We start from the raw sequence: 27,880 nt of genomic DNA, 5'->3' as shown, positions 1-27,880 counted from the left end.
AAAAAAAAAAAAAAAAGAAAGATACACATTGAAAGATACTACCAGTAATTCTGCTTATATTCCTGCATTGGTGGGTCAGATTTCTGATATAAGCATTCCCCCAGTAAACCATATATTAGACACAAGAATTCTAATACATTCATTAATTCTATTGTAGTCCCTTACAAGTTAAACCACTAGGAAATAGTGCTCTCAAAACAAGAAAACCAAGAAAAAAAATGGCTTAGTTCAAATTGTAATAGGATCACTGATCAAGTATGGTCTTGAAGACCTCTTAGGAAAGAGATACAGAAAAGTCACTCTCTCTCCATCTCTCATAGGCAGTTGACTTTCATATGATACAAGTTATTTGGCATATGATAACACAACAGAGTAATAGTATATAAATATTATTATACATAAAGTAATTCATATAGCTTCATGTTTTATAAAATGCAATAAAACTAGCTGAATGTAGAATATTTTTACTCAGCGGTCCTTACCTTTTGTTGGACTGAGATTCTGATCTATAAATCCTCTTAGTTCTGCATTTGTGGAACTCAAACCAACCTGAATAAAATAAGTTTTGAAAGTTAAAAAGACGATCTTAAGTATTAATGATCATTTAATAAGCTATTTTATACCTTCTACCAGAGGTCCATATCAAATATTAATATAGCCACACAAAAATATATTAATTATATCAACTATAGGAGTAGAATTAAAAAGAAAATGTTGCCATATTGCTTGAAATGGGAAAAATATGAATTGCCCGGATTAAGGCAAAAATTAATAAAATGTTACTTATGAGCAGAACAAAGGTCTACAGATTTTACTGTTTTTTTTTTAAAACATGTAGCTATACAAAAATTTCACCCTCAGTGCTGCCCTTAACTTTTACTATTCAAAATCACCGCCTATAATGCTTTTCAACCTTATGACATGTAATGGGTCAAATAAAGACCGTTAATACCACAACGCAGAGGTGAGGTCCACTGGCTCAAGTCCAACTGCTCAGATTCATACTATGTCTCATCAAACCTACTGTGTGTGTGGCCGTGGTCAAGTCATATAAGCAAGCTCTCTATACCGCAGACTCTTCATGTGTACATTGGAGGGTGCTAGAAGTACTTACCAATTCAGGTGGTTAGAAAGATTAAGTAAGGTAATTCATGTAAAGCATATAGCACGTGCTTGGCACAGAGTGCTCAATCCATGTTAACATTCATTATTATTAGTGGATGATACTTGAGGGATTACCTATTGCAAGTGTGTTTGTAAATTCACATTTAGACAATTTATTTTATTTAACATGCTGTCCACTGGACTACTTGGAATCAGAGCTGAATATGGTAGTATCATCAAACAGAGTTTTTACAATTTATTGTAGAGTCAGGAGAAAGAAAACCTCTCCATTTTAAAAAATTTGACACAAAGCAAGCATCTAATCAGTGATTCTACTATTACTATTATATTATTGTATTAATCCCTGTAGATTTATAATCTTGACACATCATTGCTAATTTGGTACTCCAAATATCCTTGCAAAGTACTACTATACTGAAAGGATTTTAAAGCACACAAAGCTTTATAACTTTATAACTGTACACTTGTCTTATGTTGTTAAACTACCCACTGCTTTAACATTATATATCATATTCTACATATGCACTCATTTGATACTTTACAATTGCATAATGTAAGACCTAATTATTTCATTATTTGTTAATTCAAATGCTCTGCTAATAGGTGTTTGTTTCTTTTTGTCAAGAGATATGTTACCAGAAATATTCCTACATATCATTCACATTATGGAAAAGTAATAGGCTTGCATCAAATACAAACCTACCTCTAGCATCTAATATTAAATTTTTATGACAACAGCTGAGATGAAGACATCTAAAACATAGCTTCTTAATTCTATGGAGATAATTGTGTAGAACTTAATTCTATCTAGCTTCTTACAAGTATTCTGTTAGAAGAAAAGTAAACCCTTTGCGGGCCAGCCTAGTGGCACGTTGGTTAGGAGTTGGCTTGGGACACCAGCTCTAAGCAGCAGGGCCCCGATTCGGATCCCACATGAGGGCCAGTGATGCTGCGCCCTCCACAACTAAGATGCTGAACAACAGCTCGACCTGGAGCTGGGCTGCCGTGATACGCCGGCGACAGCACAGGCTGCAGTGGGGCTGGCTGGCCGAGGGCGTGAGCTTTCGTGAGCTGCCATGAGATGCCGTGAGCCACCGTGAGAGGCTGTCCAATGGCCAGCAAGAGACTGCCTCACCAGGGAAGAGCGCAATGATAATACCAAAGTAGGCCAGTGAAGCAGTGTCCTCTACAACTAGACTGAAGAACAAAAGGATAGCAACTTGTCTGTTCCCCTTCCCTGATTCCCCAATAAAATCTTTAAAAAAAACCCAAAAACGCTTTGCAACAAAATTTGCAATAAATTACCACTACATGAATCCTCAGAGTTGTTCCCAAACATTAATGTTAAGTGTTCAATCTGTAAATGCTACAAGTTTACTGTGGCATCACTAACATGCCTCTGCTTTTTAAACACTTCTGCTATAAAAAGAAGAGCAACACGAAACTTCTGTTGGTGTTCTACTGTAAAAAGAAAGTAAAGAAGGCAAAGACAGCCTTTAATATATTCCATGCTTAATACAATGTGGCCGTTTAGTACATTTATTATAATAACCAAAGCATCAGTTCATACCTTTTTGTTATTATACAAAGATAACGGCAAAAACCTCAACTAAAACCACATATTCACAGTCGAGAGTTCAGTTACTGGGTTACAGTTATGTCTAAACACCTGCTCCTAATGTCCAACTTCTGCAGAGTGAAGCAGCAAACGAATTTGAAAACTTTTTAAACAGCTGTACACCTGCAGCTTAATAACCAACAAATTATACTCTAAAAACATAAAGTCAATTATGAGTCAATAAAGTATGTTAATTTTGGTCTCATAGATAGAGGGAAAGTGTTTGTATTTAGAACTTCCATAAATACTACCAAAAATGTATTTAATTAAACTCAATAATGTATTAATTTCTGCTTTCATAAACACTTCACAGTTTAAAGACTCAAAGAAAAAGTAGATTGAGAGTAGAAAAAGGTGGCTAGGAAAGGCATTTAAAAATGTTATTCTTTCCTTATTCTATCTATTTAAAAAGGATATTTCAATAATGTTTCACAGAGCTAGTGAAAAAGTGAATTCATTTTATGTAAATTTTTTCATCTAATAAGGTCCTGAGAAAAGTGTTCTATCTCTGTGTTGCATACTATAAGCGATCACTAAATGTCTATTGAATAAAAAATATCCAAATCCAATTCTTAAAGATCAAACCATATTCCCTAATAACAGCATTATACTTTTATTGATATTTAACATTTCAGACTGACATAACTGAAAGAAAACAAAATTCAGACTGAGATGATCTGTGCTCAAAGTTCAGCTCACAAGCAAGGTGATCTTGGAACAGTCACTGCAAAATGGGGATGACAATACATATGTGTACAGCAAACTCAGAGAGCTCCTCGGATCAAAGTAAATAATTACGTGATCAGGTCTGTTAACAGAAATGCGATAGTCAAGTGTGGATTGCTATTCAAATGGAAATGGCTTTTAACACTTTGACAATGACAGACAATTCATAAAAGGGAAATGCAAATGACCAATAAACACAGAATACCAGTTTGACCTAATTATAAATCAGAGAAAACATAATAAATCACATGCCATTTTGCTGATTAGATTAGCAAAGATTAAAGAGAAAATATATGGAAATGGCATTCTTATACATCACTGATGAATATATAAATTGGTACAGTCTTTCTGAAATGCAATTTAGCAATATGAATCAAAAGCCCCCAAAAGCACACACCTTTTGAGCCAGTAATTTCATAAGACTCTGTTTCATGGAAATAATCCAATGAGTAAGCAAAAATAAACCAAAAATTTAAAAAGAAAAAAAATGGAAATAACTGCCAATATTAGGAAACTGGTGTAATGTCCATACAATACATAGATAACACAAAACAGCCATTTAAAATGTTGGCAAAGATCTCAAGACAAGACAATCATCATAGAGATTAAGCTAAATAGGTTACAAAATGGTATGATCTCATTTTGGTTAAAAAATATATAACATGCATACATTTGGTATATGTGTGTGTGTATATATATATATATGTGTGTGTATGTATATATATATATATATATATATATACATACACACACACATACGCACACACATGTATATACATTTGTGTGTATATATATACCAGATGTCTTGTTAGGCAAAATTTTGCTGATAATCTTTAGGCTAGTTTGTTTTCTTCATCTGTAATGAGTATTACGGCTTATGCATTTTTAAAAAGATTCTTTGACAAGGCAAAAAAAAAATTGTACCTCAAATTTACTTTCAAATTCTTTATTGTATACTGAGTGAGCTTAAGTTAGAACACACCTGCGTTTTGGGTCTAGAAGAGAATCATGGGATACGAGATGGTATTTGGTAAAAATTTTATCCCAGACATGATGAATATATTGCCAGCTCTACAGAACTTCCTTTTATGAAATGATCCATCCCACAGTCTATGTGGTTCCGGTAGGACTGGTAGTCTTACAGCCTCAGTTGTGCCATGGCAGAAGCAGACCCTGACCCAGAGCTTGCCACTGATGGTACCCCACTTCCTTCTCCACACTGGCTTGTCTCAGCATGTGGGCCAAGCATGGTCAACGAATGCTTCTCCATGGAATATGAAATATAAATACTAAACAAGAAAACTTCCTTCTCTTCTTCTGAGGTAAACATTCTGAGGCCAATGCAGGGTATTAAGCCACCATATAGGAGCAAGAGACTGAAATAGAGAAACAGCCCTGACACCATCTTTGATCCTCTGAATCCAGATGTTTGAAGCCACAGTATTCCAGACTTTTCAGTTATGTGAACCAATACATTCCACTTTTTGCCTTAAACTATTTTGAATAGGCATTCTATCACTTGGAACCATAGAGATGCAGTATGGCATGGATAAAGCAAAAGTAACTACACAAAAAACTGGTCTGAAAAGAGAAGCACAAAATAGGAAACAAAAAATAAAGATGTAAATATCTGAATATATGTTTAATGATGCCTCCATGAGACCTGGGTAATCTCTTCCATATCTGAGTCACTTCCCAGTGACATGTGACACAACTGATCACTCCCACCTTCTTGAAACACTTCCGTCGCTTGGCTTCCCGATCATCAGAATTAACACTGCCGCCTTCCTTTCTGGCCATTCCTTGAACCTCCTTTGCTTCTCCTCCTCCCTAGATGTCGGAGAACCCCTGTGCTCATACCTTGGTCCTCATGCATTCTCTATCCATGAATTTACTATATAACCTCATGCAGTCCCATGCTTTAAAATAATTTAATATAAAATGACTCCACAATTTTATCTACCGTATTTGCCGGCGTATAAGACGACTGGGCGTATAAGACGACCCCCTAACATTTCCACTCAAAATACAGAGTTTGTTATATACTCGCAGTATAAGACTACCCCCTCTTCCGCACACCTTCCACACACCAAATAAAAGGTAAAACAATATCAGATTTGATTTGGCCCACTGAAGTGCAAACAAGCGTATTGTATTTCGTGTCACCACATAACCGTTTTGGCGATGTTGAGTCACCATGTCTGCTACATGTTTTTCGAGTTCTGGCCAGTGTGGGGTGCCTCTTCTTAAGGCACACTTACCCCTTGGCATACTCTTTAATGCTTTCTCATTTGATTTCCAGTCCCGAACCATCTTTTCTGTTACTCCATATTGTCTTGCAGCAGCACAATTATTATTTTCCTTAGCAAAGTTTATAACTTTCAGTTTAAAATTTGCATCATACTTCTTTCTTTTGGCTGGTGCCATGATAGGGATGATAGGGGTTTGACTGGTCGACATTTTCTATGCTGTACTGTACAAGGGTGCAGTATTGTGGTTGGCTGTTGGCTGTATACAAAGCCTGATTTGATTGGTACCTGCTCCCTGTTTGCCCGCCCTGTCACTATAGCAGTCTGGTCCACCCTTGCATCAGCATCTCCCTGGGACCTCACTAGTGCGCAAGTGCGAGCTCTTCAACATTCTAACAGGCACCATGATAGCGCAAAATCGCGAATCTTCAATGCATATGTAAAGAAATATAGGGTAACCCGAATTTACCACACTCACAAAATCGCACACAGCCGACCATACACCCAGCAGCGCTGCTGATGCCTGAACGGTATTTGGAATGAAGTGGGCGGGCATCGGGAGGCCACTATGGCACGGGGCAAGCACTATGGGCAGTCTATCTGAAGTGTACCTGGCATATAAGATGACCCCCCACTTGGAGGCATATTTTTCAGGGCCAAAAAATCGTCTTATACGCCGGCAAATACGGTATATTCAGCCCCAAGCTTTCCCCTGAGCTCCAGTCATTTATCAAACTGTCTAGCCAGAATCTCTGCCTGGATTTGTTAGGGCCCTCAACTTTAATATATTCAAAACCGTTTTTGAGTTTGTCACAGAATCCTGCACTTCCCCAAGAGTTCCTCTTCTCATTAAACAGCACAGCCATTTACCCAGTTAAACACTAAGAAGTCTTTAACTTCCTCCCTGTCCTCAAATCCCAGTTCCTCAGTAAGTGCTGATGACTGTCCCTTTAAATACATCCTGGATCCAGCCACTTTTCCCCATCTCTGATATCATTAGCCCAGCCCAAATCACCACCATCTGCTGTCTGAACTACTGGGATAAGTACCAAACAAGTGCCTGCTTCTACTATGCTCCTCTTCAGTCTATTCACTCATCTGCCAGAACAAACTTTTAAAAATGTTAAGTCAGGTCACGCAAATATCCTCAAAACCTCTAATAGCTCCTCACTGTTATTTACAATATACAGCCCTCGCCCCAATCTTCAAGGCTCCACATATCTGGTTCCTGCTTCCTTTCAGACTTCATCTCCACCACTCTCCTTTGCAGGGTACTGTTTCCATCTATAAACAGATCGTCTTGCTGCTCCTTGAACAACCACACTTTCTCCTGCCTCTACCTGGAACGCTCTCTGCCCAGGTAGACACATGGCTGGCTTCTTCTTGGATTGAGACTCAAGAGCACTGCTCTGTCTAACTGTCATTTCCTTAAAGAGGACTCTTTTGAGCACCTAGATGAAGGAGCACTCCCTCATCCCCATCACTCTCTCTCCTATTACCCTGTTTTATTTTTCTTCATAACATCTATCATTACCTGACATTATATTATAATTATTTATTGTCTCTCACTACACTGTAAGCCCCAAGAAGGCAGAGTCCTAGAACACTGCCAGGCACATATGCATGTGGGAGAAAGGCGAGGAAGTGAAAGAGGAGAACGAATTGCTTGTGGCATTGTGAACTGGGATAATCCTTTTGGTGAGTACCTTGAAAAAACATATTAAAAAGTCACAAAAATGTGCTTGCCTACTGCAGAATGGCTAGTAAACTTGACTGGATGCTTTCAGATGGCCTATTTTAATTCTTTCCCACATGCTTCAGCACAGTCTGAGACTTGATCTCTCCACTAACTCCAGCGTATAAGAGGGTCAGCTCATCACTTATCCCTCTCCTGCTAGGTTGCTATAGCAGAAGGAAAAACGTGTTGCTCATTGTTTGATTTTTTCCCAAACATATAGACAAAATAATGGGAGTATAATTAATACTGGTTCAAATACTTGATGGTACTGTCAGGAAACTTTTACTATATAGCAAACTGTACATATGGTTAAGATTACATTTGACTCAAGGTACAATATACAAACCAAAATATACTTGCTATTTAAATGTTAATCATATTGGGCCAGCCTAGTGGCTCAGTTGGTTAAGAGCTCACTCAAGAGTTTGAGCTCTGAGCAATAGCAGTTCGATGCCCAGCTCGAGCTGAGCTGCCGCTAAGCTGCCAAAAGGTAGTAGGAAGGCTCAGCTAAAAAAATAAAAAATAAAAAATAAAAATAAGTGTTAATCATCTTGCTGCTCAGGATAACTTTTACATCCCCTTGTTTTCAAAGGAGAAAAAATCAAGGTAATATCCTACCAGATAATTCCCAAAACAGACTAAAATTCTGCTGCTTCTTTTCTCCAAACAGCACTTTAACAAATATGTATACAAGAGTCTTAGATTAAAGCAGACTATGTATGCCTGATAATTTATCCTAACAAAATTAATTAAATGTTAATGAAGCATAACCTATACCTGTTTACAGCTACTAATGCATGTTAAAAGCAAGGTTAATCACAGGAAAACAGAGATAAGTAATTAGGGTTTCTTTCTCTAAAAAAAAAAAGCTCTCCTTTAGATGTATAATGGGTTGTGTTTAGAACTATTTGTCTGGATCACAGGGAGACCTTTTTTAACTCAATATTATGCTTGTTTCTCCTGGTCACAAATAAACAAACCACCAGCGGATCTGAGACTTGAGCAGTGCCAGGGGTGCTTCCCAGGGAGTCTGAAATGGGAGCGGGCATAGGCAGACAGAGTCTGTGAGGCCGCCTCCCTCTCTCTACACTTCTCTCTCTTTCTGAACAGGCTGGTTCGGTCACATGTATGAGTAGATGGAGATGCTGACTGGAAAACTGAGGACCATGATTTGCAGGGAGACAGAGTAACGAAGCAGATGCAGAGAGACGAGCAGAAATGAGAAATGCAAACCAAATACTGCCTCAAATCCTGGTAGATTACAAATTCCTGGACCCAGATCTATCTGAGGCCCCACTAAATTCCTACTCTTGAATTCCTTGAGACATCCCTGAATCTTTATAATAAATCCTCTTTTTGTTTAAGGTACTCTAAGCTTGTTTCTGTAAATTGTCATCAAAGGTCCCAACATACTAATCTGGGAACTGTAAAGTAATTACAGTAAGTTATTTCCTTGTATGTTTTAGTGTTTATTTTCTGGCATAATCCTTCACCATAACTGGAAACAAATGCACTAACACAGGGTAACAATGAGAATGTAACCTGAAAGGAAGTAGATTCAGGAATGATAGTCTCCCAGCAAAATAAAAAATTGAATAACTTCTCCCAAATATCTAAGGTCTAATGTCCCCTCAGGAATAATGTCACGGAGGATAGCAAGCTTCTTCTGAACAACATCTGAATATACACATTTTCCTGAGTAAAACCAAAAGAAAAACTAAACCAAAGAAAATAGTGATTTTTCTCATTAGGGCCAAGGAACTCCCCCGGCAAGTACTAAAACAAATTTATTACAGTGCCCAGCAAAGGAGCCAGGTGGGAAACTTTATAGAAATACCAATTTTGCAGCTGTCGAGAAGGAGTAACTTGGCAGCAATTTATAAGAATGCTACCATGCCCATATGAATACTATATTTAATAGCAGTCAAGTTTACTATCTAGTCTTTGCATAAACAAAAACAATTATATATTAATGCCAGTAAATTGAATTTGATTAATTGGAATGGTGAAAAAAATATTGCAGGAAAAAGTACAGCTCACATTAAAAATACATTTAAAAATTTACAAATACTTACATTTTTTGCCGTCATGTCAAATTATATTCGATTTAAAATTCTGTAAAGCCATTAAAAAACAAAAATAAAAAAACTTTGTCTTCAATAATTCTTTAAAAGAACATCCTGTTAAAAAAGGAAAAAAGAGGGAATAATAATGTAATAATAATAATAATTGGCAACATTTGTGTCATACTATATGCGACATACATTGTTCTTTTTTTGTGAAGTATCTAAAGTATAATTCATATATATACCTAATATATACCATTTCAATCCTCACTTTCCAGATAAACATTAGGGTTTGGAGAGGTTAAATCAACTCAGTTCATTCAGCTAACAAGTGATAGAGCCTGAGTTTGAAATATTATACTATGTTGCTTTAGACAACCCACTGAAAGAAGCCAGGGCTTCTAGAAGAAACAGCAAATTCCAGGGCTGGGGCAGGAAATGTACAAGATAAATCTAGAACATTTTATTGTACCTAAAGTAAGGAAGGGCTCAAAAAATGATGGAGCCATATCTAAAGTATACAGGAGCCAGCTTAAAGGGCCTACAACTGGACAATTGAGCACCAAAATATATAATAATATTAACAGGTTATAGCAGACTATAAACCCATTGAGGGCCGGCCGAGTGGCTCAGTTGGTTAAGAGCTCACTGAAGAGTATGAGCTCTGAGCAACATGGTCGCCGGTTCAATTCCCGGCCCGAGCTGAGCTGCCAACAGGTGGCAGGATGGCTCAGCTAAAATAAATAAATAAATAAATAAATAAATAAATAAATAAATAAATAAATAAACAAACAAACCAACCAACCAACCAACCCACTGAAAAAAATAGTATTCCAGGAGACCATACTGATATAAACAAATAACAAGGAAGAAGGGAAAGCTCTTCTTTGCAATATAATGCCAACTAATAAATATAAAGAACTGATACACTTCAAAACCCACCAATTTGTGGTTTTCTGTAACTTATTAGGCAAGAATAATCAATAGATGCTGAAAACAGTAGATGAGAGCTGGTGAGAAAAATGATATTTACATAATCTTGAAATATCTCCCTACAAAATACATATTAATTCAAATTTTACAGCGAAGAAACCTGACACACACCATTTTAGTCAAAATGATCAAAGCTACCAAATGACCACCAACAATGGGACAAACCAACATCTGCATCTCAAGTGCACTGAATGGATAGAATATCACTTCCTAGGTATTTCCACCCAAAATGCATACTCTAACTCTAATTATGAGGAAATATTAGAGAAATTTAAATAAAGGGGCATTCTGTAAAATAATGGCTTGAATTCTTAAAAAATGTTAGTGTCATAAAAGAAAACAGAAGCCTAAGAAAGTCACATGAAAATTAAATTCAACCCATGATCCTGGACTGGCCGCTGGACCCCCCAAAAAAAAAATTTCTATGAAGACCGTTATTGGGGCAATTGGAGAAAATATAGTCCACAGACTAGATAACAGTATTGTTTCAATGTTACATTTCCTGCTTTTGACCACAGAATTGTGTTGTTTTGTTTTAAGTAAGTGTCCTTGTTCTTAGAAAAAATACACCAAAATATTTAGGAGTGGAAAGGATGACAGTAGCAACTTACTTTCAAATGATGAAAAAAGGGTATAATCTGTATACATAGAAAAAGTGGGAATAATAAAGTGTATGTGCCAAATGTTGACAACAACTGGGGAATCTGGGTAAAGGGTATGCAGGAGATCTTTGCCCCATTTTTACAACTTTTCTCTTAAAATGATTTCAAAATTAAAACTTTAATAAGACATTCAAGGGGAAGGATAAAATAAAACTTAATTTGAAAAGACCATAAAAAGTAGGGGCTTGAAAAAAATGGAAGCTCCAAATTGTCTATATTATACTCGTATACTAGAATTTGAATCCAAAAGTAAAACTTTGTGGAAAAAAGAGATGTTTGTAGTTTTCAATAAAACACCAAGTTTATGCTTTTTCAATGATAAAGAAAACATAAATTTAAAAATCCAAGTAATACCTGAACTATAATTCTGATTTTCACTTTCTGACTATAGCTGCAGATTTGTTCACAATGTCTATCATGACCTAATATGAAAATCAAGTTCCTACAGTGGAACTGTTTTACATTCATCAATTATTTATTTCCTCTTCAGTATTATAAATATGAAATAAATAATAAAGCACAAGTTCCTGATATCCCATTCATCAAACTACCTGACATTATTAAAACTAAGAATTTAAGGCTAAAATATAAGTACTTCATTTTGAAGATTAATATTTCAACCAAGCTTGATCTAATAGATCTACATAAAATTCTGTACCTAACAGATATGAAACATCCCTTTAAAATCATATTTACAAAATTTGTCCTCAAATAAAATCACCAAAGTAGTAACAAATTTCAAATAGGCAATACTATACAGCTTATGGTCTCTGATCACAATGCAATTAAATTAGGAATTAGTCATTTTTTTAAGAAGTTAAAAGTCATATATTTAGAAAAATATATTATTGCTCAAACAATCCATGAATTAAGGAAATCTCAAATATTTAGAACTGAATGACAATGAAAATAATAAAACGTGTAAAGTGCAGCTGAAATAGTACTTAGAGGTAAATTTACATTTCTTTTCATTCATTAAGCAACTTAAAAAGATCAGTGGGAGCTCAAAGAAAGAAGAAATGAAAGAGCAAGAACTAATGAAACAGAAAAAAAATCAAAATAACTAGTTCTGTGTCTTGCTTGAAGTACTCCTCTAATAAAGTAGCATTGTTAGCAAAGTGGAAAGTGCATGGATTTTTTTTTTTAAGATTTTTATTGGGGAATTGGGGGATGGGAACAGCGCTGGGGAATTGGGGGAAGGGGAACAGACAAGTTGCTGTCATTTTGTTCTTCAGTCTAGTTGTGGAGGACGTTGCTTCACTGGCCCAAGTTGGCACCATCATTGCGCTCTTCCCGGGTGAAGCAGACCAGTCGCCGGCTTCTGGACAGCTGCTCACAGCGGCCAGTGGCCGCTCACGCTGGCTGCTGGCCACACACAGTAGCCCATGCAACCCACTGCAGCAGGGGCTGCAGCCCACGCCGTCGCGACTCACGGCAGCCCAGCTCCAGGTTGAGCTGTTGTTCAGCATCTTAGCTGTAGAGGGCAGTGTCACTGGCCCTCATATGTGGGATCCGAACCGGGGCCCTCTGGCATCCCAAGCCAGCTCTTAACCAATGCGCCACTTGGCTGGCCCGGATAGATTTGATTTTTTTTTTTTAAATTTAGGCAATCTCAGCTCTGACACTTAATTAGCTATGTGACTTAACCTCTTTGAGGTTCAGTGTCCTCATCAGAAAAGTGGGTATACCAAGATTTTCAGGTTGTGTTAGGAGTAAAGTAGATACAATGGAAGTGAAAAATCATCAAACCCACCAAGTCAATGTGCCAAATGCCCTCCAGTTTACACATAAACACGAAATCCTCCTAACCACAAAAAAAATCAATTTTAAATATTTTTCAGATTACCTAATGACCTACTGAAAGGTAGTCATAACAAAAAACAATAAAGTCATTTCCATCCAAAATACCTGTTAAAATTTTAGAAACCTGCTAGGTCTATCCAAGACAGACACTATTGCCTACCCAGTATCATTTTTCTCTTCTTCCTTAGGAGAAACTGAAAGTGGCAATGTGCCCAACTAAAAAATACCACCTTCTCAGTCTCCCCCTCAGAGAGGCTGACCATATGATGGAATTCTAGCCAATTAAATATAGGCAGACATTGTTGGGCTGGGCTACCAGATTTGGCTAACAAATGTCCTTTTTCCTTTCTCCCCATTTCTTCACGCCCAGAGAATGGTTGTAATGGCTAGAGCTGCTTGTCTCCATGCATCTACTTTATTACTATATTGAATATTCAGTATTCAATATGGTATTATATTTCCTAAGGGCTGTGCTGTTGAGTAGCATAACAGAGTGTTATTATTTCAGCACAGTATAGCAATAGGCTACCAATAAAAATATTGCTTAGTCACATTAATGAGCTTGACAAAACATAATTTTGTTTAGTATTCCCTTTGTATCATCTCGCCAGAGCTAGCACAAATTGGAACCTCTAAATGTCACTGAAATGATAAATGTTTGAAAAAGAGCCAAAGTGCATGAGTTTCTTGAGCAAATCGACCTTAACATGTCTGTGCCTCTATTTCTTCATCTGCAAAACAGTAACAGTGTATCTACTTAATTAAATGAGCCAAGTCATGAAAAATTATTAAGACACTGCCTAGCACAAGGTTAGCACTCAATGTTAGGGAAAAAAGCAGTTCACTGATTTATGACAATAAAGGTTTCTTCCTCCAAAATAAATAATACATAATTCACACATAGAAGTGAATTATAGAAGTCACAGCATAAATCCTAAAACAAGAAAAAAGTGTTTTGCTGTGGTTAAGAAAAACTCTCCTAAAATTGACAGGAGCAGGCAATAGCTTCATCTATTACTTTATTTATTCATCCAGCAAACACTGAACACCCACTATCATAAGGTACCAGAGACATCCTAGTAGATTAGAGAAACAGTAAAGCATAAACCTTCAAATGTAATTTAAATTATATAAAATTACATTAACATAAATGTTACAAAAAGAAATGGGATTGTGACAGTGAACTTGGCTTCATTCAATTAAAAATGAAGTATACTGTGTTGGCTTTGGCTGACAGCTTATAACTTTTTAATTTAAAAAATATATACATGTCTAAGCATTTTTAAAGCTTTCGTCTTTCTTTTACATTGTCTTTAACTAAAAATTATTTGCAATATGTGACTTAAACCAAGTGTCTAGAAAGTAAATAAACATGGCAGCAAATGTTTCAAGAAATTGCCATCTTGGGCAGTACTGGTGATTCTCAAAGATAAACCGGTCATGTGCACTGATGCATTACATTCTATCCAGACTCAACAATTGGACATTTCTTCCAGCCACCAAGTTTTCTGTTGGTTAAAAACATAAATCGGATTTCTTCTTCCACCTTCATGAACACATTATGTCAAGCTCAAAAAGTCAATCTTTGTGACCTCACCATCTGCCATGATCTCTTGTCAGTTTCAGACAATGTAACCCCCACAGATGGTCTCAAAATGCAAGCCCTCTTCCTTTCCAATCACAATTTAGCAGCTCTGGCCACGAAGCCTTTCAAAATGGTACATTATTCAAAATACAAGGAAAAAAGCAAAAAAGAAATTATGAATAAGTATGTAGAGCTGATATCACTTGAGTCAGGGTCTGCAGACTTTTTAACACTGCTGGAAAAGATGCTATTAAAAATTAAATTTCAGCAATGGCAATATATTTAAATGGAAGACATTACTCATTTTAAATACATGCTCATGTTTCAAAGTTTTGAAAATTCACAAAACAATGAAGTAACAAACAAATATCAGCCATAATCCAACCTCTCAGAGTCAATCACAATAACTTGTGGCATAACTGCCTTCAGTATTCTCTTTTTTTACTCTAACTTTTGATAAGTGGTATTAATTAGAAGATATTTCATAGTAAGTGGTAGTATGTATCTTTTTCTTAGGTGATACGCATTTCTAGGTACTCTCCCTCTCCTAAATGCTTCATGCACATATGAATAATCTCATATAATTTATATCACAACTCTACCAGCTAAATATTATTACTGCTCCCATTTTACAGATGACAAATTGAGCTTTAGAAAGTTGAAGTAATTTATTTGCCCAGGTAACTGTGTGAAGGACAATGCCAGAATATCAACTCAGGATCTCAGACTAGCAGGCATGTTCTTAACTACTATGCTAATTTACAAAATATATCTGAACTTGGAATACAATAAATATATCCTCAAAATACAACAAAATACATAATTACTATTGTAATAAATCCATAAAAAAAGGATAACTTACTATACCAAAAGAATCCTTCAGAATTTCATATAGGACAAGTCATATATCATTGGGTCAGGTTTTAACCCTTTTTAGTTCCTTTTTTAAAATTTCAATATTAAACTAATATTTTCTTTATCTTTTTGAATAGGTAGTATAAACTTCCTCATTTATTTTATAGTTACATAGTATTCCTTTACATCATTATACCATAATTTATTTCACTACTCCCCTACTGATAAATATTTAGAGTTGTTGCTTCTAAACTGGTGACAATAATCACATTTTAATGACTCAAACCTTCATGTTTGAGCCGGTCTTTCCTCAAAAACATGTTCCTCTGGTCTCAGGGCCTCTACACATGCTGTTCCCTCAGCCTGGAATTTTCACCAATGGTTAACTCCCCTCCCTTCAGGTCTCCTCAAATATCACTTCCTCAGGAAAAACTGTCCTGCTCCCACTCCCCAGACTAGGTCAGGGATCGCTACTTAATGCTCTCCGACTTTCTCCTTTTGTAGTACACATGGAGTTGTCGTTACCTATGTATTTGTGTGATGCTCAGAACGTGGCCTACCTCTGCCAATTACAGTGGAAGTCCACGAGGGCAAGGACCCTATCTATTTTGTTCACTATTATAATATCCAGTGTCTGGCACATAGTTAGACTCAAGTAATATTTGTTTTTTAAGAAATACTTATTACATTAATTATATACTCAATATTTTATTTCCATTCTTTAATAATGTATGATAATCCCATTTACTATGACTTGGCGGGGCGGCCAGTTAGCTCAGTTGGTTAGAGAGCAGTGCTCACAACACCAAGGTTGCCAGTTTGATCCCCACATGGGCCGCTGAGTTGTGCCCTCCACAACTAGATTGAAACAACTACTTGACTTAGAGCTGATGGGTCCTGGAAAAACACACTGTTCCCCAATTAAAAAAAAAAATGACTTGGCAGCAGAAAATAAAAAGAAACAAACATTTAACACATTCACATCTGAAATGTTACTAAGCTATCTAGCAGAATTTTGAGTGTCACTTTATCATGAACAAAAGGTGTTTTGGAACCAGCAATAGATCTGTGTTCATAATTTTTTAAAAAGTTATTATGGGAAAAAATTTTAATACAGTATATTTAATTTTGCTAATTTTTAAGGTAAAATGAACAGTAGGCAAGAGTAAAATTTTAAAAACACTTTTATGTATTAAAAGCTGCTCTTCCATAGAACCATCAACATTCTACACTTAAAAAAAAAATAATTGTGGGCCGGCTGAGTAGCGCGTTGGTTAAGAACTGGCTTGGGATGCCAGAGGGCCCCGGTTCGGATCCCACATGAGGGTCAGTGACACTGCCCTCTACAGCTAAGATGCTGAACAACAGCTCAACCTGGAGTTGGGCTGCGGTGGGTTGCCGGTGACAGCGTAGGCTGCAGTCACTGCTGCAGTGGGCTGCCATGGGCTACCATGTGTAGCTGGCAGCCAGCGTGAGCGGCCAGCTGCCGCTGTGAGCAGCCGTCCAGAGGCTGGCGACTGATGTGCCTCACCCGTGAAGAGCGCAATGATGGTGCCAACTTGGGCCAGTGAAGCAACGTCCTCCACAACTAGACTGAGGAACAAAGCAACAGCAACTTGTCTGTTCCCCTTACCCAGCACTGTTCCCCTCCCCCAATTCCCCAATAAAATCTTTAAAAAAATAAAAATAAAAATAAATTGTTTTTATATTCTTTGCTCACTTTTTTTAATTGAAAAATAATTTTCTAGACTCTCTACAATGATAAAAACTGGTTAATCCTACAAGCAATAAATAACTTTTAACAGTCTTCTACATATATGCAGCGAAATAGTCATTTTGTCTGAGCACTACTCATTCGTTTACTAACTCAGTACTTACTGACTTCCTACTGCGTGTCAAACACAGGCTCAGCATTAAAGATACTGTGAGCAACAATGACACAGTCCCTGCCTTCATGGAGCCTACATTTTTACTAAAAAGGCAGGCACTGAACAATGAATTTCAACATCAATCACTTAACGATAATTACTGTAAATGCTATTACAGAGCCAGAAAAGATACCAAGGAAGTATGTAAAATAAGGGATTGGGAGAGCACACAATGTGATATATAGATGATGTATTACAGAATTGTACACCTAAAACCTATGTATCTTTACTAACCATTGTTACCCCAATAAACTTTTAATATACAAAAATAGAAAAAAAAATAAGGGACTAGGACTCTGGTGGGTTTAGAGATTTCTCTGAAGAAGTCAAGTTTGAGCTGAGCTCAACAAATAAATTGAGTAAACCGCTGGCAAATAGAAAGGGGTACATCACAACCAGAGGGAGCAACTAGCATAGGGGACTGCTCAGAGGAAGAATACCATACAGGGAATCCCAGGACCTGACGGAAAATCTATGTACCTGAAAAAAAGGGCAAGAGGGAGGGCTGCTAAGAAATGAGGTTGGAAGCCAGATCAGGCAAGACATGATTTTTTATAAAAATCAGATTAGTGAAAGCCTCGGAAAGATTTTAAGTAGACAGCTGAACGAGAGAAACTAAATTATGTTCACCAAACATGAAGTAAAAATTATCTGCATTCTAATTCTTTAAAAACCAGCAATATTAGTTATATTCTATAATTCTTTAGTAATTGAAACACTCATTTCTAGACTACATCAGGTAAACTTACATTCACCATCTATAATCCATTAATCTAACAAACAACTTTAACCTATGGGAAAAACTCAAAGCTCAGAAATAAGCAAAAAAAGTCCCCAGTTCTCAAATTAGCTTTCCTAAAACCAATATACTAGTTAGTAACTCAAGTCCTTAGGACTTCCTTCACTTTATTAATTTTAATATAAAATTCTTATTAAATTTGCTTATCTTGATTTTCAGACACGAAACCAATTACACTCAGTAGAAAGGGAGCAAATGGGCCAGGTTACAGATGAGTACATGCACAAAGTAACTGACAACAGGCAGCTTAATACTAAAGGAAATTAAACATAGAATTATATTTCACCAAGTAAATTTACTGAAGTAGAATTCTTCAAAAAAAAAAAAAAAGAAAATAATTCTTCCCTCGTCCCTGGCAAAACTGGATTAGTGAATGACATGTTCCTATAAATGCTTCCACAATAAATCCTAAGGAATACTTTTGTTCCAAGCCTTTTCATAGATCATAGCATTTATTATTTGTTCTTAACTATTTAAAACAAAAGTCTAAGACAGAAAACTTATTTCTGCGCTGTCCAAAAAAGCAACAACAGAAGAGCTCACCCAAATATAAAACAAAATCACACTTCAAGATCCTGCCAAGAACCTAACAAAAGGTTCTTTTATCAAGCGGTACAAGCCAAATTTTAAACCATTAATTCGCTTATACCCAATGTCTACATGGATTAGATCACTTGTGGCACATATGCTCTTTAGCAAAATCTCATTTCCAGATCAACGTAGCTTTAGATTAGTAATACAAATGTTAATACTCCTTACTTGATCCATCACAACAGGCTAGATGAGTTTTAAAAATATCAACTAAGTATTAATATAAATTTACACATAAAGTACCATACAGAGAACTATGCAAGCATAAAATGTTCAATTTACCCACGAGGCCAAGAAGACAAAAATGGAGGCAATCAAAAAGAAGCAATCTGTGAAAAAAATAGCATAATTTCTAATTCTCATTTAGAATACCACTGTGCTTATATAAATACCTAATCTATATTAAAATGAAAACAAAACAATTTTATAATCAGCATCATTATAAGAGCTATTTATTACGCAATTCCTCAAAATAACCCTACAGAATAGTTATATCCATTTAACAGGAGGGAAAATTGGGTCAGAGAGCTTAAATAACTTACCCAAGGTCATACAGAATCAAAATAAATAACAAAGTTTAGATAAATGTTACTACATGTTCCATATCATAAAAAGATAAATTACTTTAAAATGAAAACTGCTTGAAACTTAACATTTTTAAAACACATTAAAGGAAGTTTGTGTTATTTGTAAATGTTGAAAAATATAAATTAAGTAATATATACTTCTAAATGATCTAAAAGAGACTTCAGGAAAACTGGCAGAGTATAAGAACATTTGTCTTATTTGCATGAGCACCTAGTACTTAAAAATGAAAGTTATGTGATAGCTTTGTATTTGTTAATACATTAACATTTGTAAAAAAAATTCATTAAAAAAGGGAGGAAAGCCAGAAGGTACAAAGGTGCACAGTAAAATGTCACTCTATTTCCCACCTACCCTATTTATACCTCTGCATAGACAATCACAGTACTTATGGATCTTATGCCTCAGCCCCAAGTTTCTTTAAGCATACACAAGTAATACAAGAACATTCTTGTATTCTCATTTTTTAAAAGCTAAATATTTAGTTCTGTATCTTGCTTTTTTACACTTAACAATATAGCATTGAGATCTTGCTAAATCAGTACAAAGAGAATATCTTCAATCCCTTTTACAGCTACCTGATCTTCTGTTATATGAATATAACATTATTTAATCGGTTCCTTCTTATTAGAATTTAGGTTTCCAATCTTTTGCTATTATAAACAATGGTTCTGTGAATACCCTTATACATATGAAATTTCACGTGTAATTCTTTGATTTAATGCTATATATATTTTTAGAGATATTGTTAAATTGTCCTCCATAGGTGTTGAAGAAATTTGCACTCCAACCAGAAGTATATAAAAGTAATTGTTCCTTCATTGCCTCATCAGTATACTGTGTTTCTTAGTATGTTTATTCAATAGGTTTTTTAAATGGCATTTGCTTGCAATTTTATCTTGTTCTTCTTTTTCAGAGTTTGATTACTTGTCTAGTTTTTCATTTGAACATTGCGATATACATCTCCAATTCCAGGAAAAATAAAACTGTCAGTGTTTTTATTGGATTATGTCAAGCCTCCCTAAATTAATTTAATCTATAAATTTCACATCTTTAAAATTTTTAGTCTTCTTATCTAAGAACATAGTGTATATTTCCATTTACTCCAATTTACTTCTACGTCCTTCAGGGGCATTTAAAATTTTGTCCTTCTATAGGTATTATGGGTTGAACTGTGTGTGTCCCCGCAAAAGACATGTCAAGTCCTAACTCACGGTACCTGTGAATGTGGCCTTATTTGGAAATATGGTCTTTGCAGATGTAATCAATTTAAGATAAGGTCATACTGAAATTAGGGTAAGCCCTAACCCAGTATGACTGGTGTTCTTTTTAGAAGAGAAGAGATAAACACCAAGTTACAAAGGGAAGTAAGTCACCCACACGAAGCGAGATGGAAGCAGAGAAAACTGCTGCCACAAATCAAGAAATGCCTGGGACTAGAAGCTGAAAGAGGTCAGAAAGGATCCTCCCCTAAAGGCTTTAGGAGGATGGTCCTGCCAATACACTGACTATGGACTTCCAGCCTACAGAACAGTGAGAAAATAAATTTCTGCTGTTTTAAGGCACACAGTGTGTGGTACTTTGTTATGGCAGCCCTGGGAAACTAATGCAAGGGGCTTATATATTTCTTGTTATAGTTATTCCTACACTTTTGGGTTGTTTTTTTGGGGGGTTGGGGTGGGCGTGGTTAGCTGTTGGTCGTTCCTATTATACATGGAATTCTATATCTTCCAAGCTGTATGAATTTAAGAAAGTTACAAATTTCTATTTATTAATTTTATACTTCACCACATAACTAAATTCTCTTACTGTCTGTAATAGTTTTTCAGCTGGCTGTTTTGGGTTTTTCAGGTATAAAATTATACGAAAATAGGGATTGTTCCAACAAAAGGATATAATCCTTGTAAACATCTATGCACCCAACATAGGAGCACCTAAATATATAAAGCAAATATTGACCAATATAAAGGGAGAGATCGACAGTAATACACTCATAGTAGGGGACTTTTAACACCCCACTGACACCAGTGGACGCTACCAGACAAAAATTCAACAAGAAAACAGTGGCCTTAAATGACATACTAGATCAGATGGATTTACTTGATATTTTTAGAGCATTTCACCCCAAAGCAGCAGAATACACATTCTTTTCAAGAACACATGGAACATTTTCCAAGATAGACCACATGTTAGGCCACAAAACAAATCTTGATAAACTTAAGAAGATTGAAATCATATCACTGTGGTCTTCTCTGACCACAATGATATAAAACTAGAAATCAATTAAAAAACAAACAAACCTGAAAAACATACAAACACATGGAAGCTAAATAACATACTACTAAATAATGACTGGGTCAACAATGAGATCAAAGAAGAAATCAATAGATACCTTGAGACAAATGAAAATGAAAAGGACTCAAAATCTATGGGACACAGCACAAGCAATCCTATGAGGAAAATTCAGATCAATACAGGTCTACCTTAAGAAACAAAAAAATCTCATATAAACAATCTAACCTTACACTTAAAGGAACTAGAAAAAGATAGCAAACAAAGCCCAAAGTGAGTAGGTAGAAGGAAATAACAAAGATCAGAGTGAAAATGCGAAATAGAATCTAAAAAGAAAAAGAAAAAATACAAAAGATCTATGAAACTGAGAGCTAATTCTCTAAAAAGGATAAACAAAATTGATCAACTTTTAACCAGACTCATCAAGAAAAAAAAAAAGACTGAGGACTCAAGTAAATAAAATCAGAATTAAAAAAGAAGTGACAACTGACACAACAGAAACACAAAGGATTATGAGAAAAATACTACAAATAATTATATGCCAATAAATTGGACAATCTGGAAGAAATGGATAAATTCCTAGAAACATACGATTATCCAAGACTGAATCAAGGAGAAACAGAAAATCTGAACTGACCAATTACTACTAACAAAATTAAAACAATAATAAAAAAACTCCCAACAAACAAAAGTCCTGGACCAGATGGCTTCACAGGTGAATTTTATCAAGCATTCAAAGACAAATTAACACTGATTTTTCTCAAACTCTTCCAAAGAATTCAACAGGAGAGAAAGTTCCCAAGTTCATTTTATGAGGCCACCATTATTAACCTGATTCCAAAACCAAACAAAAAAAACACAAAAAAAGAAATTATAGGCCAATATCCTTGATGAACATAGATGTAAAAATCCTCAACAAAACATTAGCAAACCAAATTAAGCAACACATTAAAAAGATCATACACCATGATCAAGTGGGATTTATTCCTGGGTTGCTAGATCGTTTCAGTACCCGCAAATCAATTAACGTGATACACCACATAAACAAAATCAAAGATAAAAATATGATCATATCAATAGATGCAGAAAAAGCATTTGACAAAATCCAGCATCCATTTATGATAAAAACTGTCAGCAAAGTGGGTATAGAGGGAACATATTTCAACATAATAAAGGCTATATATGACAAACCCATCACTCACATCATACTCCACAAGGAAAAGCTAAAAGCATTCTCCTTATGATCAGGAACAAGACAAGGATGTCCATTTTCACCGCTTTTATTCAACACAGTATTGGAAGTCCTAGCCACAGCAATCAGACAACAAAAAGAAATAAAAGACATCCAAATTGGAAAGGAAGAACTAAAACTTGTCATTTTTTTGCAGATGATATACTGCATATAGAAGAAAACCTTAAAAATTCTACCAAAAAACTATTAGAACTGATAAATGAATTAAATAGGATATACAATTAATATTCAGAAATTGGTTGCATTTTTATATACCAATAATGAACAGTTAGAAAGAGAAATTAAGAAAACAATCCCTTTACAATTGCATAAAAAAACTAAAAAAATAAAAAAAACTAGGAATAAATTTAACCAAGGAGGTAAAAGACCTGTACTCAGAAAACTGTAAGACACTGAAGAAAGAAAATGAAGAAGACTCACATAAATGGAAGCATATACCGTGCTCATGGATAGGAAGAACTAACATCATTAAAATGTCCATGCTACCCAAAGCCACCTATAGATTCAATGCAATGCCTATCAAAATACCAATGGTATTTTTCACAGAACTAGAATAAATAATCCTAAAATATATGAAACCATAAAATACCCCCAATAGCTACAACAATCTTGAAAAATAAGAACAAAGATGGAAGGATCACAATACCTGATATCAAACTGTCCTACAAGGCTATAGTAATCGAAACAGCACAGTATTGGCATAAAAACAGACACATATATCAATGGAACACAATAGAGAGCCCAGAAATAAACCCATGTCTATATGGTCAATTAATCTATGACAAAGGAGCCAAGACTATACAATGGGGTAAAGGCAGTCTATTCAATAAATGGTGCTGGGAAAACTGGATACATGCAAAAAAAAATGAAACTGGATCACCTCTTACACCATATACAAAAATAAACTCAAAATGGATTAAAGACGTAAATGTAAGACCTGAAACCATAAAACTCCTAGAAGAAAACACAGGCAGAAAACTGTCTGATATTGCTCTTAGTACTATTTTTCCTGATTTGTCTCCTCAGGCAAGGGGGACAAAAGAAAAACTAAACAAATGAGGCTACATCAAACTAAAAAAGTTTTTGCACAGCAAAGGAAACCGTCAACAAAACAGAAAGACAACCTACTGAATGGGAAAAGATATTCAACAATGATATATCCATAAGGAGTTAACATCTAAAATTTATAAAGAACTCATACAACTCAACACCAAAAAAAAAAAAAAAAAAAAAAAAAAAGAAAATAATTCTTCCCTCGTCCCTGGCAAAACTGGATTAGTGAATGACATGTTCCTATAAATGCTTCCACAATAAATCCTNAAAAGATATTCAACAATGATATATCCATAAGGAGTTAACATCTAAAATTTATAAAGAACTCATACAACTCAACACCAAAAAAAAAAAAAAAAGGACGGCCAAGTGGCTCATTGGTTGAGTTGGCTTGGGAGCAAGTGTGAGCTCTGAGCAGCAGGGCCGCCGGTTCGGATCCTACATGAGCCAGTGACGCTGCGCCCTCTACAGCTGAGATGGTGAACAACAGCTTGACCTGGAGCTAGGCTGCTGTAAGTTGCCGCAGTGGGGCTGGCTGGCAGCTGGTGTGAGCTTTCGTGAGCTGCCATGAGCCACCGGAGCGGCTGTCCAATGGCCGGCAACTGATCTGCCTCACCCGGGAAGAGCACAATGATAATGCCAACATGGGCCAGTGAAGTAATGTCCTCCACAACTAGACTGAAGAACAAAAGGACAGCAACTTGTCTGTTCCCCTTTCCCAATTCCCCAATGCTGTTCCCCTCCCCCATCCTCCAATAAAATCTTTAAAAGAAAAATGTAAAAAGGAGGGGAAAGGTAAAGAGGAATAACAGGTTCAAATTTCCAGATATAAAACAAATAAATCATGGGGATGTAATATACAGCATAAGGAATATAGTCAATAGTACTGTGATAGCGTGGTATAGCATCAGACGGTTGCTAGACTTATCATGGTAATCACTTCTTTAGGTATATAAATATTGAATAACTATGGTGCACACCTGAAACTAATATACGAGTAATATTGTATGTTGGCTGTATTTTAATAAAAAGCTTTTTTAAAAGTTTAATAAAACCAAGTAGATAAAATAGAAAAGAAAAAAACAAAAAAAAACCAAGTAGAACTTTTCATATTACAATTTGTTTCTTATGACTATTTTAAAGTTTATTACTTTTAATAATTGTAAAAGACTAAATAAAAGAATTTCAATAACATAAAAAATACATATTGATACCAGTACACTGTATTGGGAAGAATGAGGAAAAACAGACTTTTTCATACCATCTGGTGGTAGAAAGATTGGTACAATCTTTACAGAGGGTGCCAAATAAATGTATGCACATTTTAAGAAAGGAAAAAGCTGTATTAAAATTGTAATACTCAATATATACTAATAACAGAAGATGAATACAAGTCATGTTTGACTTCTGTAATTACAAGAGGTGCTCAAAGTGCTTGCCATCAGCATAAATTTAATACAGTTTCTACCTTTCTTAAAATGTGTATACATTTTTTAGCACCCTCTGTATAAATTATAAATGCATACATTATGAGTTTTTCTCTACAATCGTGTGTAACCATATATATACAAGGATACTCACTATGATGTCATTTTTTTACATGCATGTGCATATTTTATTTTTTTTAATTTCTATTAAAGTACAGTTGACATATGAGTTTCAGGTGTACAACAGTTATTCAACATGTATATACTTTACAAAGTAATCACTGCAATAAATCTAGTAATCATCTGTCACCATACAAGTTATTACAATACTATTGACTATATTCTCTATGCTGTACATTACATCTTTGTAACTTATTTATTTTATAACTGAAAGTTTGTACCTCTTACTCCCCTTCACATTTTTCATCCATCTCCCTACCCACCTCCCCACTGGCAACCATCAGTTTGTTCTCTATAAGTCTGTGTCTGTTTTGTTTTGCTTTTTAGATTCCATATGCAAATGAAACCATACAGTATTTATTCTTCTCTGACTTATTTCACTTAGCATAATACTCTCTAGATCCACCTATGTTGTCACAAATGGCAAAATTTCATTGTTTTCTATGGCTGAGTAATATTCCATTGTATATATACACACACACATCTTCTTTATCCATTCATCAATCGATGGACATGTAGGTTGCCTCCATATCTTGGCTATCTTGAATAACGCTGCAATGAACATACGGGTGCACATATCTTTTCAAATTTTTTTTTTTGTTTTCTTCCGATAGATACCCAGGGTGGAATTGCTGGGTCCACTAAGGTATCATTTTATAGCAAAAGATAAGACAAACTTAATTGTTTACCAACAGTAGACTGGTTAAACAAATCATGGCCCAGAAAAAAAATGAGGGCACTCACTGCACTGATATAGAATGACCTTCAATATAAACTGTCCAGTAAAAAGAAGCAAGTTATAGAGAAGTATGTGTATCATACTAGCACTTACATAAAAGGACTAACTCTTAGGCAAAGAAACTGGCAGGATATATGGCCAAGAGTGGGAAGAACACATTTCTTTTCTTTTCTTTGATTAATTTTAATGAAATGGTAGGATGAGGTACTTACACTGTTTACACATTTTGTATTTTATACCATAAACACAAAGTACCTATGTAACACACTAACTTAATTTTTTTAATTCTGTATTTTCAAAAAAAAATTCTGTATGTTCCCTCATACAGAAACAATACTTCTGTTTTCATAATATAAGTAGAAATAATCATCTGAGGTATACAGAGACAGGGTATGGTTTTTGTAATATTGTAGATAAAATCCTCTCTTAAGGAGCTTGAAAACACACAATTGTTATATTATAATCAAATCCTGTATAAAGAAAAGTCTTTTTCTATAACAGGATAGAGAACAACTAAACAAGACCAAATTCAGTAAATCTGACACATAATGCAAGTAAGCTAGCTACATGTGGGAGTCCCAGATAAAATTCTAGTAACACAGTTTTGAAAAGCCAGAAGATGGCGATATTACTTCATTCAAGTCTCACTGGTACCAATACCTAAGCCTCCCACCCTTTGTCAGTAAGGAACCTGTTTTTCTTCTTGTCTCTCTTGTTGCCCTTCTACATTCCCTCCTATATTTACCTATCCTTCTACGCTTCACCCATGATATGAAACTGAAATAAACATTAGTGGAAAAGGAAGGTAGAAGAAATTCCTGAATTTATAATACTATTTTTAAGTGAATATAACATAATTAAAATGTATTATAAAGTTTTATTAAACATGAACACACAAGTTTATAACCATTCTCTCCCAAAAGTACACTAAAATGATGATAAAGGACTAAAAAAGGATAAACCCATCAAAAAACATATATACACATATAATAACATGAAAGGAGAGATCAGCTGATGAGAGACATAAACAAAGCTTTATTGAAGCCAGATAGATGATTGCTGAATAGTAGCTGGCTTGGTAAAACAGAACAAGCCAAACCCATGCACGTGAGGCGGGTGTGGGTGAGCATGAAACCAGTAAGATGCAAGCACAACAGAAAGGCTTAAGATTCTGAAGGCAGGGTCCTGAGTTGGGACTGAAAACAGAAATGCTGAAGTTTGAATACGGAAGTTTTCACCGAAAAGCCTTACCATGTAGCCAAGAAACTGCCTCTCCTGCACCCCAACAGAGACAAGTGGTTTACCTTCTTAAGGCACTAACCCAGACAGGATGTAGAAACCAGTTACACACAGGGTTGTGTCATAATCAGACCACGAAGAGATTAAATGAAGATTTACATGCTGAATAGTGGGCTTCACCTCATTTCCCCAAATCAGCTTCCCGAAAACAGGCCAATCAGGCAGGGGTCTAGGAGATGCCTCCATGGGAAATCTGACACAAGAGAAAAGACTTACGATCACTCACTCAATCATCCTGTGTTAAGACTTGAAGCTAAAGAAACAAACTCACAGATACGGAGAACAAAGTGATGGTTGCCAGATGGGAGAAAGGCT

At 35.5% G+C, this 27,880-nt stretch overlaps 1 protein-coding gene across 3 annotated transcripts in view; it reads right to left on the bottom strand.

The window, feature by feature from the left end:
• Nucleotides 1-27,534, bottom strand: part of TFDP2 (transcription factor Dp-2) — a 144,512-nt gene extending 116,978 nt beyond the window's left edge. For 2 of the 3 annotated variants that reach the window (XM_019645994.1, XM_019645995.1), the window contains exons 1-3: nucleotides 27,518-27,533; nucleotides 9,532-9,636; nucleotides 483-549 (exon numbers count right to left, since the gene is read on the bottom strand). In XM_019645994.1, coding sequence (XP_019501539.1) covers nucleotides 483-549; nucleotides 9,532-9,546 — 82 coding nt within the window. In that variant the 5' untranslated portion in view covers nucleotides 9,547-9,636; nucleotides 27,518-27,533. Of the gene's footprint in view, nucleotides 1-482; nucleotides 550-9,531; nucleotides 9,637-27,517 lie in introns of all 3 variants that reach the window. The other variant, XM_019645996.1, reaches the window with a different exon arrangement.
• Nucleotides 27,535-27,880: the final 346 nt, after the last annotated feature.

This window comes from Hipposideros armiger, unplaced genomic scaffold, assembly GCF_001890085.2.
Source record: "Hipposideros armiger isolate ML-2016 unplaced genomic scaffold, ASM189008v1 scaffold_96, whole genome shotgun sequence".
In the NCBI taxonomy this organism is placed as follows: Eukaryota; Metazoa; Chordata; class Mammalia; order Chiroptera; family Hipposideridae; genus Hipposideros; species Hipposideros armiger.
Note: the sequence above shows the minus strand (reverse complement) of the source record. Positions and strands in the feature narration are given on the sequence as shown.